This window comes from Aptenodytes patagonicus, chromosome 14, assembly GCF_965638725.1.
Source record: "Aptenodytes patagonicus chromosome 14, bAptPat1.pri.cur, whole genome shotgun sequence".
NCBI lineage: Eukaryota > Metazoa > Chordata > Aves > Sphenisciformes > Spheniscidae > Aptenodytes > Aptenodytes patagonicus.
In genome coordinates, this window is record NC_134962.1 from 17170540 (window position 1) to 17198460 (window position 27921).

Below are 27921 nucleotides of genomic sequence, written 5' to 3' on the forward strand. Positions count from 1 at the left end.
CGCGGGCGGCGGGCCCGGCTGGAGAGCGGGGGCATGGCGGCGCGGAGCCAGGCCTCCCTGCGGCGCCGGCTGCAGAGCTCGCAGGAGGCGCAGCACCGCCAAGCGGTGCTGGTGCGGAAGCTGCAGGCGAAGGTGAGGAGCGGGGGCGCCTGCCCGGGGGGAGCTGCCCGGGGCCGGGCCGCGGTGGCGGGGCCGGGCCGCCCGCGCCGCGCGGAGAGGGGACTCGGCGGCGGAGATCTCGGGGGGCGAACGCGCGGCCCCAACGGGGCCCTCCCCGGAGCTGCTGCGGGCGGGACGGCGCCGAGCCCGGAGCTCGGGGGAGGCGCCGGGGGCCGCCCGGCTCCGCCCGGCGCGGCCCGGCCCGGCCCGGCCCGGCCCGGCGTGCTGGGCGCCTCGCCCTGCCGCTGTCACCCCCCCGAGCCTCTCGTTGGGTCTTTTTCGCACTTGGGTAAAGATGCCTGGCTTGCAAACGCCTTTGTTTGGCCCCGTTAGCAGGGGGCTGTCCCAGAGGTAGGGCTCGAGCCGGCGGGGGTGGTTTTGGGCGGCCCCGGGCAGAGGCAGGCAGCTCTGAGCAGTGGCTGAGCAGGACTGTGGTCAGAACTAACTTCACCTGCTCAATATTGAAAAGCGATTTTGAAAAGTCATTTCTCTAGCTGCAGGGACCCACTGGGCTTTTAGCCCGTTGGAAATACTCATTTGGGGTACGTGGTGGCCATAGGCCGGGCATGGCTGGCTAAGTCTGTCTCATCATTCTGCTTGCCATCGCTGTCTTAGGATGAGCAGATAGTACTATGTGTGAAAGAAACCCTGTCTCACTTTCTTTAATACTAGGGAAAGTGAAGCTTCCCTATACCGTAAGGACTTCTTGTGGACTGTATCAGCAGCACTGTGAAATGTACTGTGCTTGGGCTGTAAAGACTTAGAGAAAAGCTAATGCAGGAGGAGCCGAGTCTCTTACAAGCTGCATTGGCTCCTCTTCATTCTGTCTGTCCATCTAGGTGCTGCAGTACCGGACTTGGTGTCGAGAGTTGGAGCAGCAAGTGGAAGCAGGAGGGGTGAGTGTGTGCGGGTTGCTACCTAAAGACAGTGTATGTAGCATTCGTTAACGCAGACAAAGAAAAGCTCCCCAAAGCAATGACAGAGGAAGACAAGATTTTGCTACCTGAGGGTAGCATATATCTTTATGGGAAAGGTGGTACGACACTGCAAAGACACCACTGCAAGGACACATATATATAATCACAAAGCAAATACAATAACCAACAACCTTTCAGCTCACAGTCCTATACTCAGTCCTACATACCACCTTTAAAGAAGCGCTGTAAGTTTGCCCGTCCGTGTTTTGTCCGGTTGCCATTCTTAGAGCAGCCAGGAGTCCCAGAAATGCCAGTCCAGACAACGCTATCAAGAAGGATTTCAGTTTTGTGAAAGAGTGCTTTATTGCTGGAGTAACATTTTGTCCTAGGTCTCAGGAGAGGGCTGTACTGCCTGTTACATTATATGGCTGTCTCCGAAAAAGAATCGGTTGAAACGTAGCATTTTGGAAGGCAAGAATGCTGGCGTTCAACATACAGAGCTGGCTCTGTGCTTTTCTTTCTGCTTCGCGGCTAAAGTAGACCTAGGAAACGAAGGGCAGGAGAGCATTCCCAGGCTCCAAGTCGAAGTGAGCGCTTGCGGTCATGAGCCTAGGATACCTAGGTGTGAGAGTGCAACAGTGGGAGACTGAGGAGAGCTGCTCACATTGAGTAACACCCTTCCCCTCCCTTCCTCTCCCTAGTCATGACACTGTTGTGCCTGGAAGAAGCCACGAGCTCCTGAGATACCCAACAAATGGAGGGGAAAGCGATGGATGCTAACAGTAGTGAAGGGAACACAAGAATTTGACTAAACATTTCCTTTCTTCTTAAGGGATCCCTTCCAGGCAGGTGGGAAGCCACAGAAGACCACAGCCTGGAGAAAGCACTGCTTCAGGTGGAAGAGGAGCAGCAAAGGTACCCGGAAGAAGCGTTCCCTCGTACTTGGTATCCTGGATGCTCATGGAAGTGAGGGAGAACCTGTCAGTGCTACCTAGCCTCCCCGAGGGAAGCGGCTGGCCAAGCTGCTTTGAAAGGAGAGAGGTCCACAATCTGTTTTCTGTGGTGCAGTAATAGTGTTGTGTGCTGAATGGCTCTGTTTTGAGCGGGGGGTTATTCCGGGTGACCTCCAACGGTCCCTTTCCAGCCTAAATTATTCCGTGGCTCAGTAGGTGAGCGACTCAGGACAATGCTAGAGAAAGGTGACGCATCCGGAGATCAGCAGCAGGAAGGGGAGGCAAGACGTTCACTGTGGGCATCATCAGCGTTGACGAGGAAGGGGAAACCAAAATTGTAGATGGAAGTTGAAGGCTTAAAGCAAAGAGAAGCAAATGAGTTTGCCATGACAGAGAGATCTTAGTTAATCCTAGAAAGCACTTCTACTGCCTCTCAGTTTGACAACAAAGTCAGTGTTGAGGGAGCTGGAAAATCACGGGGATGCTGCTTGTGGATAGCAGTTGTTCAGTGACCTGATTGCTGTTTCTCCCTTTCCAAGGTGTGAGAATCTGGCAGAAGTGAACGCTCTCCTGCGGGAGCACCTCGATAGAGCGAATGAGGTTAATTCAGCTCTTAAAGAAGATGTTGGAAAGCTGACGGCGGACTGGATGAGGGCCCGTCAGGAGCTGGAATTGAAGGAGAGTGAATGGCGCAACGAACGTGAGGTAGGGATAGGCTACAGGAACGTCAGATGTGCTGCCAGGGTGGAGTGAGAATGCATTTTATTTCTGGCACAGAGAACTTGCTGTGTGAAGTTGTGGCTCTGTTGAGGATGTATTGGTGTTGACGGGCAGAAGGCAGGGGTGTGAGATGGAGGAGTGTCAGCAAATTGTGGTGATGGAAGATGCCCACCTGCTGTGACCATACTGCTCGGTCTTAAAGGCAAACGCTTGCTGTTGCTGGGCACTGCAGGGCAGTCACACAGGACCGCTCATCTTTTTAATAGTTCTTAAATCTCCGTCTAGAGCAGTGGAGACCGGAGAGGTCTGTGTGTTTTCGGATTCAGAGTAGCCAACCGAAGAACAAGACAGGCCTCCCTTACCAGCGGCCTGCTGTAAGCAAATCTGACACTGGTCTTGGAGGGGCTTGTTTTTGTCTTCCTCCACCAAGACTGTTAGACACCTCTGCAAGGCGAGGTGATGAATCATGATCAGTTTGCTCTGCTGATATCCACTCCTGCAGGAGAAGCGTGGATGTTCCCTTCTTCGAAGTCAGGTGGCGGGTCTACTGAGGATGCTTCTGTGGTGCCTCTTCAGCCCTTGATGCCCCTGTTGCAATAGTTATTAAAGGAGACCTGGTGACGGTGGTTGTACTCTCTCCTATCTGAAAGACTTGTACAGTGACAGTGAAGGCTCAGTTGGCATTTCTTTCTGTCTTTGCATGTTTAGCTTTATGACAACTGCTTGAGGGGTGAACATAACCGTCTACTCAGCCTGTGGCGTCAGGTGGTAACCTTCCGCCATCATTTCCTGGGAATGAAGACTGCCACTGACCGGTGAGTAGAAGTTAAGGCTAGATGTCTTGCAGACAAAAGTGTAGCTTCCCTTCACACCCGCTTTTTGAGCCTCGATGTTACGTTAGTTGCGGCTAACGGTATGATTTCTCCTTTGACAGTCTGAAGCAATGCCGTTAAGCATGCTTTAGGCTATTTTCAGAATCATTTTGTTTGATGCTGGTTTTCAGATAAAACTGTGGGGCTTGGGCTATAATCAATGCAGGGGCCCTAAACAGATGAACTTGACTATGGTGATGTTTGGGCGTATTGACACAGACACGGGCATATATGGAGACATTGGAAGCGACTCACCAAAGCTATGCGTGCAGCGTGTAGAGCAGTCCATTTAAAAGAATGACTAAAATCTGCCTTAAGTCTCACGGAGTTTCTTTTCCCACTGCTCCTGATGGGAAGATCACTCCTGAATATATCTATTATTTTTCTTCTCATTTCCAGCTTACATTTATTCTGGTCAGTTTGTATCCGCTTATTCCTGTACCAGCATCGTTGAGAGAAAGAATAGCTCCTCCACCCTGTTACTGCGTTTATCCAATTTATTTTGCTTCGTTTGATACCTCTTTTTGTGATTGTTTTCTTGTTCTTGGGCTCTCTGAGGTTCCTTTCTCACAGTTGCCTTCTACACAAGCAAAAATAGTGTAGCCTTAATAGTACCTTCTTCTGGTGCCAGCTTGCAATTTCAAACTCTGGGTTACTGTCAGCCGTTTACCTTATTTGATTATAAGCTTTCCTTAATGTGAGAGTGTGCCTGACCTACTATTTAATTCTTGTATTGTTTGTGGGTTTTGTTACAACATTCTAGGCTTATTCTTACACCACCTTCCTGAAACGTTTATTATGTAGCTATTGTCACGAGCCTCTTAGCAGTGCAAGTGCTGATAATAATGGGTCGCTTAGGGCTGATCCCTTAGGTGTAAAAGCCGGGGACCTTGGTAAAATTCCTTACATCTGTTAATGATAATTAGAGTATGTTGATAAGAGAGAGCAGGAGCAACAATTAGTAAGAGTAATTAGAGGACCTTGAAGCCTTCTGGCTGTGCCATACATGTCTTCTTATCTCTGAGGAGAAAACAGGCTCATTCCTCAGCTACCCAGTAGACTCATTGCTCAACTGTCAAGATGAGTCCTGATCCCAAAGTGTCAGATGAATGACAAAGATGTCATCTTTCCTGCCAGCTTTTACTGTTGCGCAATTACGTGCTTCAGAAGTGAGTCAGCTGATAAAGATGGTGGTGTGAAGATTAGCTCTCTCTTTATTCTTCTTCAGAGATTTGTCAGAGCTGAAGGCAGAGCAAATGAGGCTTTCTGGAGCTATACTTGTAAACTGCTCCTGTCTAAACTCTGGCATACACCTCTGGGAGTCCATCGCTCTGGGCAGACCTGTCCTGAAGGATCAGGCACAGCAGCAAGCGGAACAGGAAATAAGCCAGAAGACTCAGGAAGTGATGTGCTTACAAGTCAGGGGGGACCTGGAGAAGAAGGAGCTTCAGGACAGGTAAAGGTGTTTTAAACTTTGCTGTTACCAACAACGTCTTTTGTGGCTGCTTCCTGGATTCTTAGATGGGCTGTGTTCACATTTAAAGCACACCCATTCTGCACAGCCCTGTTTCTGTCCCCAGTCAAACCACTGCCTTCAACAGAAAGGGTAGAAAAAACCGTCTGACTGACTGAGTAAGACAAGACTGGAAAAGAGATTGCATATTACAATGTTTTTGCTGTTAACTGGTTCTCGGTGAGAAGTTAAGACCAGTATAAAGGGAGCTCTGTCTCTTGTACAGCCCTTTTGCTATCCAGAACTGTGCTAAAGGGAGTTGGGAGGAATTTGCCCAGGGCCATCATAAGCAATGTAGCACCTCTGTACTGACAAGTCCTCCTTGCAAGACTGAGTGCGGAAGGCCTTTGGGGCAAGAAGTGCCATTTTGCAGCATCAGGCTTTTTAACCTGTAGAGATGAACGCTGCCTTTGCTGTATTTTCTGGGTTGAACTTTCTCTGCTATGCTTCTGGGAGCTGCGTAGCTCTTTAACAGGTGATGGTGTGCAATGCTTTTGGAATGGCACGTGGACCTTCTCTTCTCAGGGTGATGGAGCTCTCGGCCTTGCTTGTACAGCCTCAGAAGCAGAACGAGGAGAAGGAGAAGACCGTGAAAACGCTTAACGACACTGTCGAGATTCTAGTATGTTTTACCTTTACCTGGGAGATAGCCCAGTGTTTGCTCTCCAGCCTTAGCACAAAGAGGTGTGGCTTGCTCAAGAGAAGGAGCGGTAAAGATGCTAGCTGTATGGGAACATCGGGCGCACTGCCAAAATATTCCCTGTGTGTTTGGCACACGTGGAGTCAGTCCAGGTGCAGGCAGTGGCAGGGGAGCTGCAGACAATTCAGGTGTCTTCCTCAGGGGGGTTGCACCAATGCAACCAATTCTGCCTGTGACTTTAAGTCTCTCGGGATCAAGGTTCCTTGGAATGGACGGCTTCATAGCAGCCTATAAAAACTAGCTGTTGGTCTTTCTCTTCTTAGTTTTAGCAAAGAAGAAATTGAATAGATATGGGAAGGAATACACTGGAATCACCAGGGCTGAGGCTTATCGGCGTGACAATGCTACTGAGGATGGGAATGCTACAGAGGGGAGCAGCTCTTCCCTGCCCACCCTTTCCTTATTCTGTTCTCAGGAAGCAAGTTGGTTAGAGAAAGAATATGAAGCTGCATTGACTACGAGAGCCAAAGAAGAGAATCTTTCCCTCCAGAAGCTGATAAAAGACATAACTGAGGTGAGTACAGAGTTGGGACCACATCCCTGTAAATTTGACTTAAAAGTACTTGAGGAAGGCAACAGACTAACCCAGGGAACAGATAGAGATGTTGATTACTGTCTATGTTAACTGCTACTGGCTGTCTAATTTTTATACCACTTTTCTGACATAAAACCTGTTATAACTTCCGAGTTGGCTGTCCTGTGACACTTCAGCTGAGTCGCTAGAACTTTCAGTGCCTTTGCCTTCGGCGTCCCGCTAAGGTCTCTCTTGGACTGTGCTTTCTGAGTTGGCTACGTGACATTTGTATTCCAGTGTTGCTTGGAGGCTTCCCGCACCCTCCTTGAGCAATGACGCTGTTGTTCTTCAGATTTTTATAAAAGGTCACTGACTCAATCGATGCACTTGCCAGCTCTGCTCCTTCACTCTACATTCACTGACCCCAGAATCGCAACTGGTCTAAGTGTTTAGAGGTAGCTTTAACTTAGTCCTAAACTTCGCTCTGTGGAGGGGGGCTTAGTCGTCAGATCTTTTACGCAGCCTCTCACAAAGTCAGTTCTTTCCCCTTAGTTAGTCATTTTTATCCTCTTGTGCTACTGCTCAGAGTAATTATAAACATTAGCTTTTTCACTGCTGTTTTCCAGTAGTCATCAGCTTCCTTCTTCCCTGGGCAGCGTTACTGTTTCCTTTCATTGCTGTTTCCCGTGTTGATCTGGTGCTTGTGTATGTGGCTCTAACAAGCTGACGGAGACCAAAATCATTCCTGAGAGCTTCAAGAAACTGAGCGTTCAGGCAGCCTCCAGCCACTTCACACTTGTTTCTTCGTGTTTATAGTAGCTGTATTCAGAAACCCCTGGAGTACTTGTGGCCACGGGGACAAAACTTCTTTGTTGACTGAAGAAATGAGAGAATTGAGTTTTTAACGACTCCAGGGTGAAGTGGGGGGAAAAGGAGAAATAGATAAAGAAAACCAAGAGTAACAGCTTGATGTGGGCTTTCAGGTGGTGTTAGATGACAGTGACAGCACGGTCAGCATTATCTGCACTGACAGTTCCCAGCATGCAGAGTCCAGCAACGTCCTCCCTTGTCTGAGCTCCGTTGATGCAGAGCATGCCTTTGTATTGGTTCAGGAAGCACTGGCAAGGAGGCGAGGAGCAAGGCAGGTGAGAATTTCTGCTTGTCTTCACCACTGGCCACAGGCTCAGCTGCTAATGCCTCACTTAGCTTGAAACCTTTCCGTTTCCTTAGCCAGTTTCTTTCTAGCCTTCTCACTCTTGGTACCGTATTGCCTTGCCAGTCTCACCAGCTCTGTGTCCTAGTGCTTTTCTCTCCTTGATCCCCACCCCCTCATCACAGCTTTTGCCTTCAGGTGAGCTGTCTCTCTGCTTGCTTCTTCTCCCAGCTATCTGGAGCCATCTGCCCTGCTTCTTATTGCTTGTTTGTGCTCTTTCCCTGCCCATTCCTTGCAGGCCCTAAAAGAAGAGCTTTCGGCCAGGCAGGACTCTATCAATTTCCTGCAGCACCAGCACAGGCAGCAGGAAGAGCAGTGCAGGAAGCTGCAGCAAAGGCTTGAGCAACTGGAGGAGGAATGCAAGACGTCCAGCAGCCACCGGCAGCACCTCCACTCTCTGGTAGAAGCACTCAGAAGGTGAGTGTTTCCTCCTTCTCCTGCGTTCTAGAGGCAATCTGCTTCCAGTTCTGGGAGTTCAGCGGCGTTATGGGCAAAGAACTCGCCTGCCCTACCACGTGTATGCCTCTGTTGGGCACTTTAGCATCCTCCTGTTGCTGCTTTTCATGCTCTGTTGTGAATCCTAAGGCTGTCTTGGCGATACAGAGCGGTGTTGGAATACAGGACGCCTCCCTCTCAACATGCTGCATCTGTGAATTCCGTTCTTTCCTAGCCGCCGCTTCTCACTGAACGAAGGCAAAAGCCTGCTTTCCTTTCTCTTTCCCTCTTCAGTTGCCTTGTGAGGGGAAGAGCAAGTTCTTCTTTACCGTGCTCCCCACAACTCCATCCTGGAATGACGAAAATGGGGCCCGTGACTCTTCAGGCCTCTTCATTCTTCTAACTGAGCCTTGTCTCTGCAGTGACTGTGCAAACCTCGAGAAAACCAGGGAAGAGCTACAGCACCAGCTTGAAGTAACGGAGCAAGAAGCCTCGCGTCTGCGTCAAAGTAACACTGAACTGCAGCTGAAGGAAGATTCGGCGCAGGGGGAGAAGGTGGAGCAGCAACGGACGATGGAGAGAGCGCGTCGTGACCAGGAGCTCCTGTGAGCGTTAAAGCTTTCTCTGGGCAGGGGTGGGCGTTGCTGGACTTTAGGAGGCCCACTGTAAAAGAATGAATTCTGCATGCTCATCATTTGTAGCATAGAAAGGTGAAGGGAGCACGTGGGCAGGTCTGGCTACCTACTGACATACAGCATAGCTGCCTCCTTGTACTTTCTTTATGACCCTTTAAAAAAAGCATTCCAAACCCGACCGGAGTAGTTGATGACAGGCATAAGCGGAAACAAGAGAGGTTTGGACTGGATTTAAGGAGAACAAAAAATTGAACCATGAAGGCAATCATGCAGCAGAACAGGTTGCTCAGAGAGGTTGTGCAGATTCCATCCCTGGAAATTTGGAAGACCCAACTGGATAGAGCCTTGAGCAACCTGGACTGATCCCACAGCCGACCCCAGCTGCTTTGAGCTGAAGACTGGGCTAGAGGCGTCCTGGGGTCCCTGCCAGCCTGAATCATCCTGTGATCCTATGGTTATTGCATTGGAAATTCACGCACATCTCCTCCCCCAGTAGATTGCAGGCTCTGTCATTGTTTCGCTGCTGAAGGCAAGAGCAATTGTGGGAATATTAATCTGGACTTAAAAAGTCTGTCTTACCCAAAGAACAACTTTGGAAAGTCTTGTATCCGATGTACCAAAAAGGAGAGAGAGAACCATCAGGCAGGAAGCCGTTCAGTTGAGAGTACCTGAACTTTTTGGAAACGTTCTGTGATTTCTGGAAGCTTGTTTCACTTTCTCAATGACGAATGTTTCACCTGCATCAATGACAGAGAGTGATGCAGCTCTAGTCAGGAAATTGCAGCATTCTTTAGGTGTAAATAGAAAGCTGTTGGAAATCATTCTAACTGTCATATCTGGGACATAGTATGTGCTCTTGGTTTTGGAAATGAGAATGTTTTTACATTAAAAGCTTGTTTGTCTTTCCCCTTCTCATAGACTGAAGGACTTGGCTGCACTTGAAGGAAAACATTCACTATTACAGAGTGAGTTGGTAGCCGCGAGAGAGACACTGGAGGAATCGCACCTTCAGAGGGATCTGCTGAAGCAAGAGAAACATGAGCTTGCCATGGCACTGGAGAAGGTGTGGTCACCTTATTCCTAGGTAGCACCTGTGGGAGAGGGAGTTGTGATAGCAGGACCACCACAGATGCTGTTTCTGGCAGTAGAAGACAGGGAAAATGTTGTCCTCCTTCTTGGAAAATGGTGATCAGACCACACAGGCTCTTTGGGGTAGTTAGTCCCCACGTGCTTACTGGGAGCGCGGAACTGGGAGTATGTCAGAGACACACAGGGGATGTGGAGTTGCTGTTTGAAGTCAGGGGTTTTCCTGCCTTTGTTGTCATGCTGTTCTTTTGTCTCTCCAGGCAGAGCGGTCGGTAGCAGAGTTGACAGGGGCTCAGAATAAGCTGAGTGCTGAAATAGCTGAACTACGTGTTGCAACAGCGAACACGAGCGGTATCAATGAAGCTCTTGCACTGGATAAAGCGCAACTGAACAAACTTGTGCTGCAGGTGAGCAGAGTTGCCAAAGATCTTGCCAGGTGTTCGTCTCCAGCTGCTGCTTCTGCTCAGGCTTCTTGCCTTCCGACAGTATGACTGACTGAGTATGGAAATGTTGGTCTTTTTCCTGTCCGAGCCAAACCTTCTTCATAGTAACTCTTACTGTATTTTATTTCCTCTGTGCCTCTGTGATTGTAGCTGGAGCAAGAGAATGAAGTTCTGTCAGGAAAAGTGGACGGGATGGAGAGAGCAAAGATCTCTGACCAGGAGAAGCTGAACTTGTGTAGAAGAACAAATGAAGAGCTCTGTGCCGAGAAAGCCCACCTGGAGCAGCTGCTGAAGAAAGCAGAGGAGCAACAGGAGGGGCTGCGGGTACAGCTGACGGTACTGGCAGAGGAGAAGGAAGAAACCCAAGAGAAACTCAGTCAGGTGAGACCAAAACCGTGGTGCTTCTGGGTGGGCATTTGGCTGCTTGGCTCAGTGAAGCTGTTATCTGTTGGATTCTGCAGTGTTTTTGTCAAGGAGACGCTTGGTAGTGCTGGAGGTCAGAAGGCTTTGTTTGCTTCTTTTTGGAAACGTGTTGATGGCCTTCAGAGCTGTTCTGCAATTCTCCGAGCTGTCCTCTGCTTCTACAGATTCTTTTGATCCACCTGTCTGTGTTGGTCTCTTTTTTGGCTTTTGATAAGCTGCAGAGAGATGATTGTGTTGCCCGTGAATCTGAGCGGGGCTACTGCTCTCACATGTGGCAAAAGAAACAAACTGTGTAGCTCTGAATCCTTTTTCTGAGGCAAGAACAGGGCTGCATGTTTCTATTTATGCTTTTTGTTGTGAAGTCTGCAACTTTCAAAACTCCCATTTGTTTGAGCCTAGAGAGCGGGACAAAGCTGCAAGTCAGTGTCTGCTGTCTTGTATTGCTAAGAATGGGAATGACATCTTGAAATTGTTGAAATTGTATTTTAAGACATACATGCAACTTTGTGGCTGGAAAGCTGCCTGGGGGAAAAGACCTGGGGGTGTTGGTCAACAGCCGGCTGACTATGAGCCGGTAGTGTGCCCAGGTGGCCAAGAAGGCCAATGGCATCCTGGCTTGTATCAGAAATAGCGTGGCCAGCAGGACTAGGGAAGTGATCGTCCCCGTGTACGCGGGGCGCTGGTGAGGCCGCACCTCGAATACTGTGTTCAGTTTTGGGTCCCTCACTGCAAGAAAGACATTGAGGTCTGGAGCGTGTCCAGAGAAGGGCAACGAAGCTGGTGAAGGGTCTAGAGCACAAGTCTTCTGAGGAGCGGCTGAGGGCACTGGGGTTGTTTAGCCTGCAGAAAAGGAGGCTCAGGGGAGACCTTATCGCTCTCTACAACTACCTGAAAGGAGGTTGTAGCGAGGTGGGGGTCGGTCCCTTTTCCCAAGTAACAAGCGATAGGACGAGAGGCAATGGCCTCAAGTTGCGCCAGGGGAGGTTTAGACTGGATATTCGGAAATATTTCTTCACCGAAAGGCTTATCAAGCATTGGAACAGGCTGCCCAGGGAAGTGGTTGAGTCCCCATCCCTGGAGGTATTTAAAAGACATGTAGATGTGGCGCTTAGGGACATGGTTTAGTGGTGGACTTGGCAGTGTTAGGTTTACGGTTGGACTCGATGATCTTAAAGGTCTTTTCCAACCTAGACGATTCTATGATTCTATGAATTGTTAGAGCCTCTTTAGGCTTTGAGGAAGAAGATGAGAAATAGGTGATCGCGCAAGACTCTTCACGCTGGACTAACTGATTTCGGTACCCTGGCAAAAGAGCTAGGGAGGATCATGTCACTGTAGGAGACTAGGGAGTTTGTCATCATTTAAATGTCAGTTTCATAATGTACAATCTTGGGTATTATGGGATAACTTTGAGAGAATTGTTTGTTTCTGATGGACTGTTCTCTGTTAGATAGTCTTAGTTTTGGAGTACGTGGTATGTTTGGCAAATGCACAGCAGAGGTGTTATACTGAAGAAAGGAGCTAAAAAATCATGGTTAATCTTCAAGCTTGAATACCAGCAAGGTATATTAGACACCTTCTTTGTGTAAGACAAGTAAACAGTATTGTTGACATGAACTACTGTACAAACAGAGTCTACCATCTCTCTGGCCACGTCAGCCAGACTTTCATAAATCACTAAATGACACTGCTGACCGCAAGGGCTGTTTCCCTGCCAAGCGTCACCTCATTGCATCCAACTGCTTTACACGCTGCAGTAGGTGACACTTTGATCTTTTTTTTTCTAGAAGGAGAAACCATGTGTGTTTTCACTTTCTTCAGCGAGCAAAGTTGCTTTTGCTCAGCCTTTCCTGAAAATTTCCAGCACTGGAATAGATTCTAATAGAGTTTTAGTTTGCAAGGTTCTGGAGTTCTGGAAAAGGCAGTATTTTTGCATGAAAACACGTAGTCCGGGGTATGTACGTTTGTCGTGAAGGAGCTGTCTGGTCCCAGGCAACCCAGTATGGCCTTACTCATCACTGTCAAGTTAACAGTGCCAGTGCCTTTTGGCAGCCCAGGGTATTAGCGCGGTATACAGCAGGTGCTCTTAAGCTTTCAGCCCACAGTACAGGAGCTCTTTCTCCTCGAGCTGATTCAGAAGTGGCACTGGCTGGCTCTGCAGAGAACTCCAGAGAAAGGCCTCTAACTGTATTTTGTCCCGCTTTCAGGTTTACCGCCAGCAAGAGTCGGCTAGCAGTGGTCTGGAGCAGTTGCGCCAGGAGTCCTCTCACCAAGGGCATGCACTGGCCAAGGTGTCCAAAGAGAAGGAATTGCTGGTGCGTGAGAAGGCTGCCCTAGAGGTGCGACTGGCAGCCATGGAGCAGGACAGACGAGGCCTTTCAGAGCAGCTGGCAGAGGCCAGGTAAAGGCAGGGAGGACACCCTAGGCAGGACCTTATTCAATGTCTGTAGTTATAAAGGTGGTAATCGTTGCATGAGGATTTATTGCATCCTGTGTGCTTTTCAGATGTTTTCACCTTCCATGGACAGAAAATGGAAGAATCTCGAGGGGGAAAAAAAAAAGTATACCTTGATTTGAATGTTATTTTTCTGACAGGTAAAGCTAGCAAAGCTCTCCTGAGCCTTGCGCTCATGTTTATGCCCCGTTGCACATTCCTGTGTGAAGTCCAAAGCCAGCCAACTTGGCTCTGAATTGAGTAATCGTTAAACCATGCAGATGTTTCCTGAAACCTGAAGTTTCTCCCTGGTTTTGGTTTCTTGTTCTGCATTTGAACATAGATCTTTCCTTGTCAAGTAGTTTGACATGGGATCGTCAGAATTCAAGGCTATTACATACGGACGTTGTGAGGAGGACACTGCCATTTAGGGTGAAGCTCGAGGCTCACGCTGAAAATCTCGAGGGCCTTCTGTTTCTAAGCTAACTCTTGTTAAGTGTGGTGCAGGACCTCGAGTTGGTTACACCAGCAGCAGGGAAACCTCTTGTGAATTCTCGACAGTCTTCAGGGATTCTTGCCCATCACTGATGTCTGGGTCCTGTACTCCTCACCATGTGTCGTTTAGAGACAGATGCCATGGCGAAGTTATACAGGGAAGGAACAAGATTCTCTGCTTCTGCTGTATCAGGTTTCTAAGACCAAATGTGACAAGTTCTGCTTTTCCAAAAAGAAGAAAAAAAGCATTGAGACGTTTGTCCTCCTCTTAGGTGTTTTTTAGAAGACTCCTGAACTTGCAGAGCTGTACAAATGATGTTTCACAGATTGTTTGGCATGCTTCTTGACTTTTACACTTTACCACTCCAGAGTATGTTGTTAGCGAGGCTGATAAACACCATTTTGACTCAGTGTGTTTCCTGAGAGCTGCTGCTTCTTCTGAGCTCCAGCTTCTCTTATTTGATCCAGCTGAATTATGTTTGGTCAATTACTGGGCTGTTATTAAGTGATTAGATGTTCAGTTCCTTTTTTTTTTAGAAAAAAGAGGGATCAATTATTTTGTTAGAAAGAGATAAACTAGTTATGAAGAACCTTTGGCAATAGATAACGAAAAAATCAGCAACTATTCTTGCCAGATGTTGTTCTCAAGAGCCTTTTGTTGTCACGGTTTTGGACTCTACCTTTTCTGTTCTGTTTTAGAGACTGACTTCTATTTGTCCTTAAAACGGGGCACATTTACCTTGGACTGCCAGAGATGGGCGTAATCAGAAATAGTGCTTGTTCTCCTTCTTGCAGATAGAGCCTCCATTGTCCATCAAAGCAGGGAAATCCTTCTGTTGTGGGTTTTATTGTTGTACCACTCAGGTGCCCCTTTACCTTGAAGGATGTTATCCTGGTCGCATGCCTGTACTCGGGAGGCAGCGCTGTGTATTGTAGGAACGTGGCACACAGGACGCTGTGTTAGGTCAGGGAGGTAACTGCAGCTCCTGGTTCCAGAATCCTGTGTGTCATACGCACCAGTTGGTTGAAGTCTATGGATGTAACAATTTGCATCTGCAGTACTACAACTTCCCTTTTAAAGAGCGACAAGTCATTTGGGCTACTGCTTACTTAGTTAGCAACGCTTAAACAAAGGGAGCAAGTGTTTCTCTTGAACTTCCAGCAGTTTAAACTAAAGGATACCTGTCTCTCCCTTCATATAGTTCCTGTTCAGATAAAATCTCGTTCTGATTTCTTCCAAATGCTGCTACAAGCATGAGACTTTACCCTCTCATCTGATGTATTTCTGGAGTCCCTTTTAAATATAGGGAGTCTGGAAAATTACCTACCTATACCTACAGTATGAACAGCACTAAAAAGTCACGAGTCAGCCGGGGAAATACTCTTGTTCTGTCCCCCTGCAGAGCAACTTGGAAGGGCTGAGGAGATAAGGGCTGTGAGCAGAGGCTGGGCTTTTCCTTGCTGGCACAGACTTTGTGGGCACAGCTACCTGCGTGTCACAGCAATTTAAGATTTGGCTGTTGAGATCAAATTCGGCTGGGCTTTCTGTGTTATGCTAGGTCATGAAGAAAGCCTGGACATTCCCTCGGAGGGGCCCGCGTTGCTATTTTAAACGGTAGAAATATGTTTTCTGTATACAAGTTTCCGTGCAACCCATTTTCCGTACTCAGGTGTAGGGATCTTGAACGACTTCTTACTGGAATAACTCCCTGTGGGCGTCAGGAGCAAGCAACTCATTTCCCTCCGTATTCACAACTTGCAGGTCAGTGAAGGAGACCCTGGAATCCAGCCTGTTTGAGGCTCAGCAGCACTTATCGCAGCTGGAGATCGCCAGGAGTCAGCTTGAGATCCAACTTCACACAGTCACGCAGGCCAAGGAGGTGATACAAGGTGAGAGCCTCCTGCGCTTTGTTTCTGGTGATCCCCCTACCTAGGGAAGGTGGTATAAAAAATAGCTCTCTGTCCGCAGTGCTTCTGAGGAGTGAAGGAGATGGAGGCAGATCCCTCCTGCACTGAAATTCAAACGGCTTAAGGTCAGTAAAGTCAGAACCATTGTTTGTGTAGACTCTGAATCTTGCCATTTGTCGTGTTTGCAGGGGAAGTGAAGTGCCTTCAATGTGAGCTGGAAGCAGAGAGATCTCTCGTGAAGCAGGAACGGGAAAACATGGCGCAACAGCTCTTGCGGACAGAACAGCAGTATAACAGTACCCTCAAACTTTGCGAAACTGATCATGAAGTGGAAATAAACAAGCTCCTGCAAGACCTGGTAGGAAACAATATGCTTCTGAATTCTTCAAGCAAGCTTTGTGGGCTGACTTTAGAAGACGACTAGCCCGAGCGTGTGAAATGGCAGCAATCCTCTGTCATAGGCCACACGTTGGTAGGCCAGGCAGCAGAGCCAATGGCTCGTACTTGAAGGCACGTGAAGACCCACAGGACTATGCTGGGACAGTAAATGCAGCCACAGATGCAGTGTGGGCCTAAGACGAGTTCAACAGAAGGTTGGACGGTCCCCACCCAAAGCGTGGCAGCCAAGGGGTAGGATCTTACCAGACTCCCGTCTACCATGAAGTAGACTCCTAACATTGCTGCCAACTGCAGTCACGGAAACTTTGTTCCTTTCTTTCTGTCCTTTCACGGTTGACAGAGGTATTATCTTTGGGCTTGAAGCTTATGGAACAGGCCCCTTGTTCCTGGTACTTCAGTTCGTGGCCTGTCTTGTGACTAGGGCATCAGGGTACTGGTCTCTTCCTCACCCTGCAGTCCATCTGCACCTTTTCACTGATGAAAAGGGAGGTGAGCTTTGAAAATAGAGACTCTGAGAATAGATAGAAATCCTGAGGAGAGAGGCCCTAGGAAACAGGCAGCCATCAGAGAGGGGAAGGTAACATCTCCTTCTCTTCCACCTGCTGACCCTCCTTTTAAGTTCCTTGACAGGACACGATATATGGAGGGCACAAAGCCGCCACTGTGCACTGTTCAGGTCGGGGGTTGTGGGGGAGGGATGAAGCTTCACATTTTTTTGAGGAGCTTGGCTGGGACTTCATCTTGAAGTCTTTTCCTCCACTCATCAGGCAAGCGAGCGGGAAGGGCACCATTCAGAGCTGCAGGAGATGCTGGAGCAATGGGAAAAGGAGAAGGCAGAGACAGGAAGGGAGCACGAGAAGAAGCTGTTTGATATGAAGCAGAAAGTTGCTACCGTGCACGCTCAACAAGAAGAGGAACGAACCAGAGTCGAAAACGCCAAGCAAGAGGTAAAGGCTGTGAAAGGAGAATTTGTGTGGTTCTTTGCAAAGCTAGAGCTGTGGGAGATGACTGGATATCGGGCTGTGTGGAGCATGCCCTACATGTTTTCTACGTTGAATTTGGTGAGGTGAAAGGCGTGCAGGGCTACCTTTGGGACTAGGAATGAGACCTCTCATAGGAAGCCAGGCAGAAATGTCACCTTTCATTTTAGATTTTTGTGCTGCTATTGTATTCTGGTTTTTCTAAGAGTTACCTCAGAGTATCTTCACTGTTCTCTTAACGGTCTTCTTTTGACGTTTACTGATACGTGTTTATAGCCTTAACTCCATTAAAGACCAAACTGAGTTTGTAGGACTGAATCCCCATGAAGATGGGCTTTTTGTTTGGGGAGGATGTGGAGGGGCGCAGCAGGATTGTTGACAAAAGAAAAATCTTTTTAAAGACTCCTCTGAAATATTTCTGAGCTGTAAAACAGAGGTGTCTTCCGGGCTGTGTTTTAAGTCACTTGCTGGTAAGCTATTTTGTGCCCAGGTCTCCTGTGCCAGAGCAACCCTGCGATACGCTGAGAGTCCTCCTTGTGTCCTACCCAAAGTCCTCTTTATGGAGGCTGCCTAGGGACAGCAGTACCCCCAGCTGTGTCTACAGGTATTGAAATGACAGGGCGGCGCTCAGAGATGACAGTGTGTCCCTGTACTGTCAGTACTTCTTTGGTAAAGTCTACTGAATACCTTAAAACCAAAGTAATTTTCACCAAACCTCACTCAGAGTACATGAGTTTTCTGAAAGAGCTGCTAGCTTCAGCCCTCTGGCAGCCTTGTGTTTTCTCTACCGCTAAGTAGGTGCAGAAGTCGCTACTGAAAGACAAACAGGACACAGCGCAAGACGAGGGATACCCTCACCAGCAAGGCGAGACACTTGAGAACTGCCACACATTCTCCTGTTAGATGACTAAGAGTTTGTTGGAGATTCAGTCGCAGATGGACCGTGGATGGACCATGTTTATACTGCCAATCTCACTTAGGAAGCTGTGTCTCCAAGTGGGCAGATAATGACCTAGGAGACCAGCAGCACAGTGCTTTGAGACCGTGTGAGCCCATGGGTCTTTGAGTCTTGCCACACAAATTTTGTATGGGAAGTTTAAACCCGTCTTCTCTTTGTTTCTGTGCAGGTCCTGCTAGAAAAGGAGCGTGAGAAGAATGCTTTATTAGAGACGCTACTCCAAACGCAGGGAGAGCTAACAGAAGCCTGCCAGCAGCTAGAGCAGCTCAGGCAGGACCTGAAAAAGCAGCAAGAGAATGGGCAGGTAAGTTGTTGACTAGTAGGGTAGGTTGAAAGAACAGGCAGTTGGCAATTGGACGTAAGCTGAGAGAGAGGCTGAGGGCCAGGTAACAGAGTGAGGGCAGTAACAAGGAAATAAAACCTAAGTCCTGGGACTGAGGAGGCAAGGACTACTGCAGGCACTGAAAGCACAGAGCCTGGTAAGCTCCAGAGATCAGCAACAGGAAGGGTGGGTTACAGTGGAACCAGAGCTGGGTAGAAAAGCAGAAAGAAGTGGCTGAATGAATGTGATTTTGAGACAGAAAGAGGAAAAAGCTGAACCCGATGGCAGGTCCCAGTAACTTGCTCTCCATTTGTGTTTACAGAACATCACAGAAAAGCTGCAAGCAGAGCTGCAGCAAACTCGGAGTAAGATCAAGGCAGTGGAGAAGAGGCACAAGGAAGAAATCAAAACCATCAAAGAGGAAAAGAATGTTCTTCTTCAGCAGAGGGATGCTCTGCAAAAACAGGTGACTGAGACAGCAGTAGATACTCTGGTCATCAAACAGGTGGTCTCTCCCCTTCTTGCCTTTCCATTGCAGAGCAGGCTGATGGGGTAGTCCCTCTGACTGCCATCATACTGTGGTCTCCAGCTCAGCTGGTCTGAAGGAGGCTTACTGGTCAGCTGAATCTCAGCTGCTGCCCTGGCCAGATGGGCTGCTCCTTTTGCCTGTTTGCCAGCAATCATCAGAGTGGATTTCTGCTGGCCTGTTACTGCTAGCCTTGTTTTTTAAGGTGGTTTTTCAGATGAACATGGTGACGCACTTAGATTGTTAAACAAGCTGGCTGTATCCATTGTGAATCTGGTACTCTCACGATAGGGTGAAATTTAAAGTTGTCCTTTCCCTTTCCTCACAGTATATGATATGGCTGACGGCGACAAGCTGTAGTCTTTGACTGCTTTGTTATGTTTTACTTGAGGTGGAAGAGTTGACGTCTCAGCTAGCAGCCTCCGAAGGGTCTCTAAAGGAGGAGGCTATGACTCTACATCAAGAGGTGGCGTCTTTGGAAAGGAAACTCGAGAGCACTGAGAAGCAAAGAAAGGATGTCCTGGTGAGGCTGGCAGATGCTGTGAAGGGCCATTTCTTACATATTTTTTGGCCTTCTGTTAGTCATTCTAAGGAGCAACTTTTTTTTGTGGTTTAACTTTTCCAATTGCATTCTCCTGAATAAGTAGGAAAAGATGCCGTAGTCATATACGACTCAGTTACGAATCAGGGTGCTTATTTTCCTCAATTCTGAAGGTTTCTGCCCTTGAAGCTTTAGTCAAAGTAATTTTCAAACTTGTCTCTATTTACATTGCATGGTTTGGGCAATTATTTGTGTCCAAAATTTCTAAACATCTGGATCTGGAAAAAGGAGTGAGAAGACAAAGTTTGCTAATAATAGAAAGCTGTTCAACATTGCCCGTCTGAGAGCAGACAGCGGGGGGAAAAATGAGACATTTGAGAAACAAAAGTGCTGATCCAGCTAAATATGTATGTCTGCAAGGGGAAAACTAGTCCTGATTTGAAACACGGAATGACAGACTGTGACCTGACCATTACTCCTTCGAGAGGGGGACAGTGGCCTTCTAGAGGATGGCACCACGAAAATTCTACGCAGTAGAGGTCCAGGGGGGGAAGTAAATGAAACGTTGGGGTTGTTCTCAAAGAAAAAAAAGGGAAATCACATGTTGGGGTTGTTCTCTCTTCCCTTCCTAATAGAGAGAACATCATCGTGCCACTGCCTAAATCATGCTTAGTCTGGACTTGAAATCCTGGCTGCAGTTCTGGCAGCTCCTCCCCAAAAGAACACCCTAGAGCCAGCAGAGGTTCAGCGAAGGGCAAAAGGGAAGATGGGACCGGCTGAGTAAGCTGGGAAAGACGCAGCCTAAAGAGTGGCGCAGGAAAGGTCTACAACATCCTGAGAGGCAGGGAGAGAGGGGGCAGCGGTCGTTCACTCTCTTGTCCAAGAGATGAACGAGAGCCATCTGATGAAGGTAGTGAGAGCCACGCTGCAAGCAAATGACAGGAGGTGGTATATTTACAGCAGAGCAGACCTGTTGAACTCCTTGACGAAGGGTGTTGTAAATACAGCAGGTCTATATGGGGTCAGGAGGAGACTGAGAAAGTTCTCACAAGCTGGAACAGTGCTGGGGTTGGGGAGGGGAGGTATCACGTAAGTCCACCCAACTCTTAGGCTTTCTTCCCTGGGTGTGCACTTACAGGCACCGTTACATACGGGAGACTAGCCTAGACAGTTGAGCCAGTGCAGCTGTTCCTACATGGTCGGTATTTTCCCACTCCTCCATTTACAATGACTCCAAAAATCAGTTATGGACAGAGTTTGATAGATACAGTACAGTTCTCAAATCTTTTTTGAGTGACAGTAGAAAATTTACATCGAACAGGGAAACCAACTGGAGAGCTCGAATTTTCTACTAAAAGCTCCAACTTCAGCCCTTGACTGCCACTGGAGCAGGAGTTCCAATCTAGTATGACAACCAAACATATATAGATGGAATTATTGAACCTCTTCCTCCCTGTTCTGCAGCATGACCGGGACAGACTGCAAGCACTTAAAGAAAAACTGGTATGGGAGAGAAGACTCCTTCAGGAATCAGTCACAGCCTCCGAGACCCGAGCAAATACAGCAACAGATATGAATCACTGCCTTGAACAAGAACTCCAAACTACACTGTCTATCTTAAAAATTAAAAATGAGGAAGTGGAAACGCAGTGGGAGAAAATCCAGACGCTACAGAAAGAGGCAGCAGAGGTAAAAGCTTTGCAGGAGAATCTCACTCGTATGACTGCCATCCTGTCAGAGAGGGAGGGAGAAATGAAGTTATACCAGGAACAGATGAGAATGCTGGAAAAGCAGAAAGAAATGCATAAAACTACTCTCGATCAGGGTATTAAGGACATAACAGAGAAAGAATAGAAGACAGGATCCCAGCAAGAACAGATACAGGAGCTGGAGAAGCAGCAAGAAAAACAAAGGATTGCTGTAAACAAAATGAACAAAGACCTGGAAGAGAGAGACCGGGAGATCAGATCCCAGCGAGAACAGATACGGGAGCTGGAGAAGCAGCGAGAAATGCAGAGGACTGCTGTCAGCAAGATGAGCAAGGCGCTGGAGGAGAGGGACCAGGAGATCAAATTCCAGGAGGGGAAGATAACGATTCTGGAACAACACGGTACCTCACAAGTGAGAAATCTGCTCGTGGATCTTGATCATATGAAAGGGAACTTGAAGGAGAAAAACATAGAGCTTATGTCTCTGACCCAGCAGATCCAAGAACTGGAAAAGGAGAGAGAACAGGTGAAATCTCTGCACGCAAGCCTTGAACACCTGAGGGCAGTTCTTAAGGACAGAGAGAGTGAGTGTGCTTCTCAAAGGGAGCAGTTCAGGCTCTTCCAGCAGTACAAGGATCAGCGAGAGGGGCACCTGCAAGAGCTTCATGGTAAAGTAGAAAAGATGACACTTGCTTTATCTAAAAAAGATCAAGAGCTTGAGTCACAACAAAAGCAAATCCAGGAAGCTGAAGAAGTCATGGAAATGCAGTTAAGAACTGTCCGTGACCAACTGGAGCAGACCTTAGAAAGCTTGAAAGAAAAGGACAGGCTCATAGACATCCAAAAGCAACAAACACGGAACTATGAGGAAAAAACAGAAGAACGGATGAATGTCTTACAGAGAGACTTAGAACACGCTAAGGCAATACTGAAAGAAAAGGATTTCATGATTGAATCTCAGAAGGAAGTGATTGAGACCTTCCAAAACCAAGAACAGGACTCTGCACAGCAGAAGGAAATTCTGCATCATCTTCAAGTGGCACTAAAGGAACAAGAGCAAGAAATTTTATCCCTTAGAAAACAATGTGAGGCATGCAAGGAAAAGGAGGAGAAGCGTGAAGCTGAGCAAACAAATCTTCAAGCAACAAAACTGACTCTGAAAGAAAGAGAAGAAAAGATAGAGGCTCTGGAGGAGGCTATCTCTAAGCTTCAAGAGCAAAAGGAGGAGGCAGCGATGCAGACTAAAGCCATACTGCAAAAACTAGAATATGCTGAACCTTCTCGAGAAGCTAGAGATCAAGAGAGGGTGTCTTTGCAAGAGCATGCCCAGGACCTTCGAGAGCAGAAGGAGTTAGAAGGCAAGCAGGCCAAGAGCCTACAGCAGGATCTAGACGAAATGAGCCACGCAGTGAAGAACCACCGCTTGGAGTGCCTCAGGCAGACAGAGCAAATGAACACGTTCCAGCCTGGTGAAGAAAGCATGAAAGTAGCACTAACATCATGCCAGAAGCAAGTGAATCTGCTTGAGGAAGCGGTGAGGAAGAGAGATGAAGACAATGAAACTCTTCTGCAAAAACTCCAGCGCCAAGAAGAAGAACTGAAGACCTTGCAGAATCTCCAGCTTAGGCTAACCAAGAAGAATGAAGAGGTTAGACACCACAGAGAGCAAGAGAAGCTCCTGGAAGCAGCCTTGCCTGAGAGGGAACGAGAGACCAAGGCTCAAGGTGGGCAAGAAGAGTTAGAAGAGGAAATAAGAGGTCTTCGGGAAGATCTCCAGCACGTTCGGCAGACTCTGACAAAGAAGGATGCAGAGATCAAGTACCAGAGAGGCAGAGTCAGGTATTTAGAGGAGACTCTGACAGGCAGAGAACAGGAGCTTAGGAGGCAGAGTGAACTCCTGAAACAACTAACATCAGCTTTGCGATGGGAAGATGAAGGCGAGACCCTAAAGAAACAAATCCAGAAACTCCAGAACTGGGAGGCAGAGGAAGCAGAGAAGAGGAAAGTTCTCCAGGAGAGAGACCGTCTCTTGAAAAGGCAGGAGGAGCTAACCCAGCAGCTGGAAGATGAGAGGAAAGCAAAGGGGGAAGAATTGGAGCGTGTGGTGGCTATTTTGAAGCGGAATGAAAGCGGAGAAATCGAATGGAAAGAGAAGGCACAAGCACTGACTCTTGCCCTTACCAGGAGTGAAATGGCCAATGGGACTCCGAGGGAAGAAATAGCCATCGTGCAGAGTATGGTTTCAGAGAGGGACAAGGACCGGTTTCATCTTCAGGTAGGCACTGTGGCTGATCATCAGTCAACTAAAATGTCTGTGAAGGATTCTAAAGACGTTTTCCATAAAGATATGGGAATATATGTTCCCATACATATATGACCTGCTTGGCCAAAGAAACCACGATTGCGGCCAGCAGGCTTGCCTGTCTTTCTAGCTCCGTCCAGAGCCCATTCACCTGCCAGAATGTTTTCTGTCAAGCCCAGAACTACTGGAAGAGCTACAGAGCTTGCCGTTAAAATTAAAGCAAGTCCAAAGGTTGGGGGTGGGTAATTGGTTCTCTCCTATCTAGGCAAGCTTAGCCAACGTCTCGCGGTTAGGATTTGGCATGGAAAGGAAAGGGCACAGTTGACCAGACTAATGCACTAAACTTAGTAGAATTTTGTAACGATGGCTGAACAGCAGCTGCACTGATGGCGCTTAGAGGATGCTTTCAGAGACGTCGATTTCTGAGGTACAGCTTTTCCGGTGTATTGAAAAGAATGGAATTCGTACCGTTGCCTGATGAGGTTAAAGGCTTCACTGCACATGCAGGATGTACTTGTGCCGCAGTCCAAAAAGCACGAAGGCGAAGTTGTGTGGATTTCTCCAAGGTGATCTGACTCGGGTACTGCTAGTGGAACAGCTGCAACAGCCTGTGCTGCAAACTTGCCTGGGACTCTGCCAATACTTTTAGCATTACGTTAGTCCACAGGCATGTAGAAACTGCTACTAATAAAATACTGTATTTATGCACTATACAGTTGTACATGACTTGAGAAATATTACTGCCAGCCTGATCAGGATGATGACGGGTATTGTGATCTGTTGATGGGAAGCAGACAAGGGCAGGGAGCATGAAAACAATGGGAGGTTGCAGTTGCATCCGTATAGATCAGGTATGCAACAGCATTAGATCAGGTAATGCGCTTGCATCCGTATAGATCGGTATAGTGCTGATATCAAGACTACATTTATAGATGCTGTCAGAGAGCGCTTCAAGGAGCACTTGATGAACTCATCAAGAAACCCACGAGGGGGGAGGTGGCTCTTGACTAGGTTCAGAGCAGTGCACAGGGCTTGGTTGATAATGGGATTTTTTCAAAGAGCAGTTCTGTAATGATGATGTAACAGGTAAAGGGAATAGAGAACAAAACCTTGGCATTTTATCACTGCAGAAACGCATGCTTCACCCACATGTTGTTTGGTTGTCCGAGGACAGAGCGTAGAACTACAGATAGGAGGATATACAGTGAAGGTCAAAGAGGATGACCAAAGATGTTAGATAGCTTCCCTAAGAGCAACATGTCGATGTGGAAGTCTTCATGACGGACAAGAAATGGCTGAGAGAGAGGGAGCTGGAAATACTACAGACCTTTGTGAAAGCATGAAGTGGCTGAATAGGAAACGAATGTTTCCAGTCTCTCTCGGGAGGAGAAGAAGGGACTTGGCACTGTCCATTCCTGAGTCCGGTCACTCTCCCCGACGTGTTGGTTCTGGCCCTCCTAACCTTTATGTGGCACCAGCTCACGTAATCTCCTCTCTGAACACCCAGCAGGCTATCGCAGAAGGGGAGCAGCTATCGTGGCTCTCGGAGAAGAGACTCCTGTCGCAGCGGCTGGAATGTCTGCAGCGAGCAGTTGCAAGGCTGGAACATGAGAAGACGGAGCTGAAGCAACTCAACGCTGAGCTCAGGAGGACTCTTGAGCAGGTAAAACAGGCTCTCATTGCCTCTGCAAAGCCTCACGGTCCTCTGGAACACAACACGTTTCCACAGGCAGCCCTTTGGGGTCCTCTGTTTGTCTCCTTCCCTCTCCCACTTTCCCCTGTGGACACACACTTTTGTATTCTCTCTCTCTTCTGGCACCCCGCTGCCTTCACAAAGGCACATTCACTCCGGAACCACCCTTCTTGCCCCAGCGTCCCCGTACACACCCATTTGACTCTCTTGTGTCAGGAACTGTTTCCTCTTGCGCTTTCTCTTCCATAGTCTACATCGAGTGCTTTTTGCCGCCAACGTTCTCTGGTGCAATTAACGGTCTCTGAGCAGACATCTCCTTGCCATGACGTCCAGAGGTCCTTTTGCTCCTTGTTTGGTGGCAGGTTTCTGTGACCCTTTCTCCTGTCCAACGTGCAGGTGGAACGCGAACGGAGGAGACTGAAGAGAGATCACGGTGGTCGGTCACTGCCAGATGCATGCGGCTTTTCTCTCTCTGAGTCTGACCAGCACAAGATGCCTGCTTCTAGACAGGTGAGAACAGAATCTTACTTGGTGGGAGGAGGCTCTGGCCACACGGAGCAACGATGGCAAATCCCAGTGGCAGCAGCCCCCCAGTATAGACCTAATAGAAGTCAAATATAGACCATGGCCCTGACCAAACTGGAGGCAAAAAAAAGAAATCCTTGCATTTTCTTCACAGGAGGAGTCTCACGCTCGCTGCAGTCGATTAGCTGAGTTACAGAACCAGGTGAGGAGTAGGAAAGCTCTCATCAAAAGCCACTGTGGCTGTACTGATGGGCACAACTTTGCATGATGCCACAGCCCAAGTTTTGTTTGGCTGTCAGGAAGTGAGTACACCAGGCAGTGTCTACACCAGGTAGTACCAGTTAGACACACCTCTTGGCCACGGCCAAACAACATCATTCACCTAGGTCTAGTCTCTGACTTGCCTAAAGGGCAAGTGGGAGAAGGATTGGAGGAAATTCAGAAAACTGGCACTCGCCTGAAAGTAGAGACTATTCTAAGGATGTTCCCCTTGAGCTTACTCATCTTGTTGACTGTTTCCATTTTCCCTTGACTCCGTTAACAGTGGAGCTTGCATCATATCAGAGCTCCGGGGATCTGAGGCAGTGCCAGAGCTTATAGCCTTCAGGCAATCGTTAGTGTCATACTGCTATGCTGTGCTAATCGTGATCCCAGTATCGGACCGAGTCAGAGACCTAAGCACTGTATGGACATGGGTTTTGTCAGTGCAAGAACGTACATTCCAGCTACTGAAGCCTATTGCATCCTTTGACAGTGGTCTTGGCAGTAGCAGCAGTCGCCAGACGTCTCTTCCGTGTACTTTTATGGGTCTGGTACACCCTGGTCTCCCTGAGGAGGCGAATCTTCACAGGCGCTCAGGGCGAAATGCATATAATATTTGTATCGGTAGACTACATGATGCTTAGCTCCGGCAAGTGAGCTGAGAATACTGCTGAAGCCATCAAGGTATATCTTAAGGATGTTTTCACCAGGAAGCCTCAGTGTCCGAAGTTCTGTTGCTACAGATAACTAACTGAACCCCCTTCCCCTTGTGACTGACTGTTGCGTCTGCCTGCACCGTGGACCCACTTCAGCAGTTCAGCAGGAAAACGGAGGTGCTCTGCTCAAAGAATAGTCCTCACCTGGCTGGTTAGGGCACTCCTCTGGGCCTGGGAAACAGCAGAACTGGAACTTGATCTCCCACTTCCTGGGAGATGCTCGTAGCAGCAGCTGGCCACTTCTCCCACTCATACCTCTGGGTTACCTACCAGAGCGTGGGAGGGTTTTTCAGGCTTGCAAGCCCAGTTTCACAAAGGTGCCCTTATTATTTCAGACAGAAGGTCAGATCTGTCCCTCTCTTCAGTGGTGGTGGTCCCCAGCCTATGCACAGAGTTTGTTGTGAAGTCCCTTTGATGTCTTACTTTCCATGTGCATCTCCTCCACTCCAGAGCAGGCAGAGGGCAACATGCCAGAGCTGCTGTGGCTGCACTGCACTGCAAACCTAACAGGAGGTGAGAGCAGCTGGGTCTCTCCCACCAAAAAGCCCAGCAGGCAGAGCTCCGTGTTGTCAGGAAAGAATAGAATCTGAGGCGTTTCAAGGCCTCAGCAGTCCTGTAAGGCTCATTTCCCCCCTGGGCTTTGTTCATCAGGTTATGCTCTGCTCCTCTGTGAAATGCTCTGAAGTTAGGAAAAATGAGAGTTTGCTCCCTTTTCATGTGCTAGCTGTCACGTTTTTAAGCTGGATCGCAACAGAACAGTTCTTCAGTACCTTGTGTAACCAGTAGCCCTCCTGCTGAGGAAAAAGCACGTGGAACTAAGGTGTCGGTAGCCCGAATCTCTCTTTTGAGAAAAAGAGTTGGGTTACTAAACCCTGTAGGAACCTCTCTCCTTAATATACATGTAATGTCTCGGTGTTGTACACGTGAATGGTATGCCAGAAAGAAACTCGGAACTGTTGATAATCTGAGTTTGGTTCAGGGTGACTCTGGGAACCTGTTACTTCCCATTCCACAATGACAAAGTGTTTGTCAGGGCTGGAGTTAGCGGGTGCGTCTTCCCCGACGTCCGCAGATGGTCCTAACAGCGTGGGCTTGCCTGAGCTCGGCCTTTTGCCTCTTTCAGGTGTCCCTTCTGCAGACGCAGCTGGCACAGGAGCGAAAATACAAGCAGGACTATATTGAGTGCTGCGCCAAGACCAGCCAGGAGCTGTCAGACCTTCACCAAGAGCTGTCTTACTCCTTAGCAGCTGTGGTCAGGGAGCCCAGAGCTGCTGTTCTGGAAGCAGAGACTCGGAAGATGGATCGGTCTCTGAACCTTCATTTCCTGTAGAGGAACAGCTGCAGCATCACGGGGCTCCTGTCTTGTGCCCTTCCCGGAAATGTATTTTGTTTTGCTGTGGGAAATGGGGGCGCATTTGTTCTGTTTGCATTTGGAAGCATTTCCTAGCGGCAGTGATTTTTAAGATTTTTTTAAATAAAAGCAGTTTTGCAGGATCGCACTATTTCAGTAAGAAAAAGCAAGTGGTAGGTATGTGGCTTAGGAAAAGATTATACTAGTTGTTTACGTGC

General features: G+C 48.2%; 1 protein-coding gene across 1 annotated transcript; it reads left to right on the forward strand.

The window, feature by feature from the left end:
- Positions 1 to 27854, forward strand: LOC143167056 (uncharacterized). Its single transcript, XM_076352089.1, is given in 26 exon segments — positions 1 to 132; positions 999 to 1055; positions 1909 to 1991; positions 2569 to 2734; positions 3458 to 3564; positions 4850 to 5077; positions 5660 to 5756; positions 6250 to 6348; positions 7332 to 7493; positions 7800 to 7978; positions 8419 to 8601; positions 9550 to 9694; positions 9978 to 10124; positions 10311 to 10541; positions 12791 to 12984; positions 15275 to 15402; positions 15609 to 15778; positions 16587 to 16766; positions 17927 to 18061; positions 18402 to 18545; positions 18997 to 19128; positions 20611 to 23130; positions 24665 to 24820; positions 25247 to 25360; positions 25530 to 25577; positions 27476 to 27854. Coding segments are annotated over 26 exon segments (6111 nt in total). The 5' UTR covers positions 1 to 33; the 3' UTR covers positions 27683 to 27854.
- Positions 27855 to 27921: the final 67 nt, after the last annotated feature.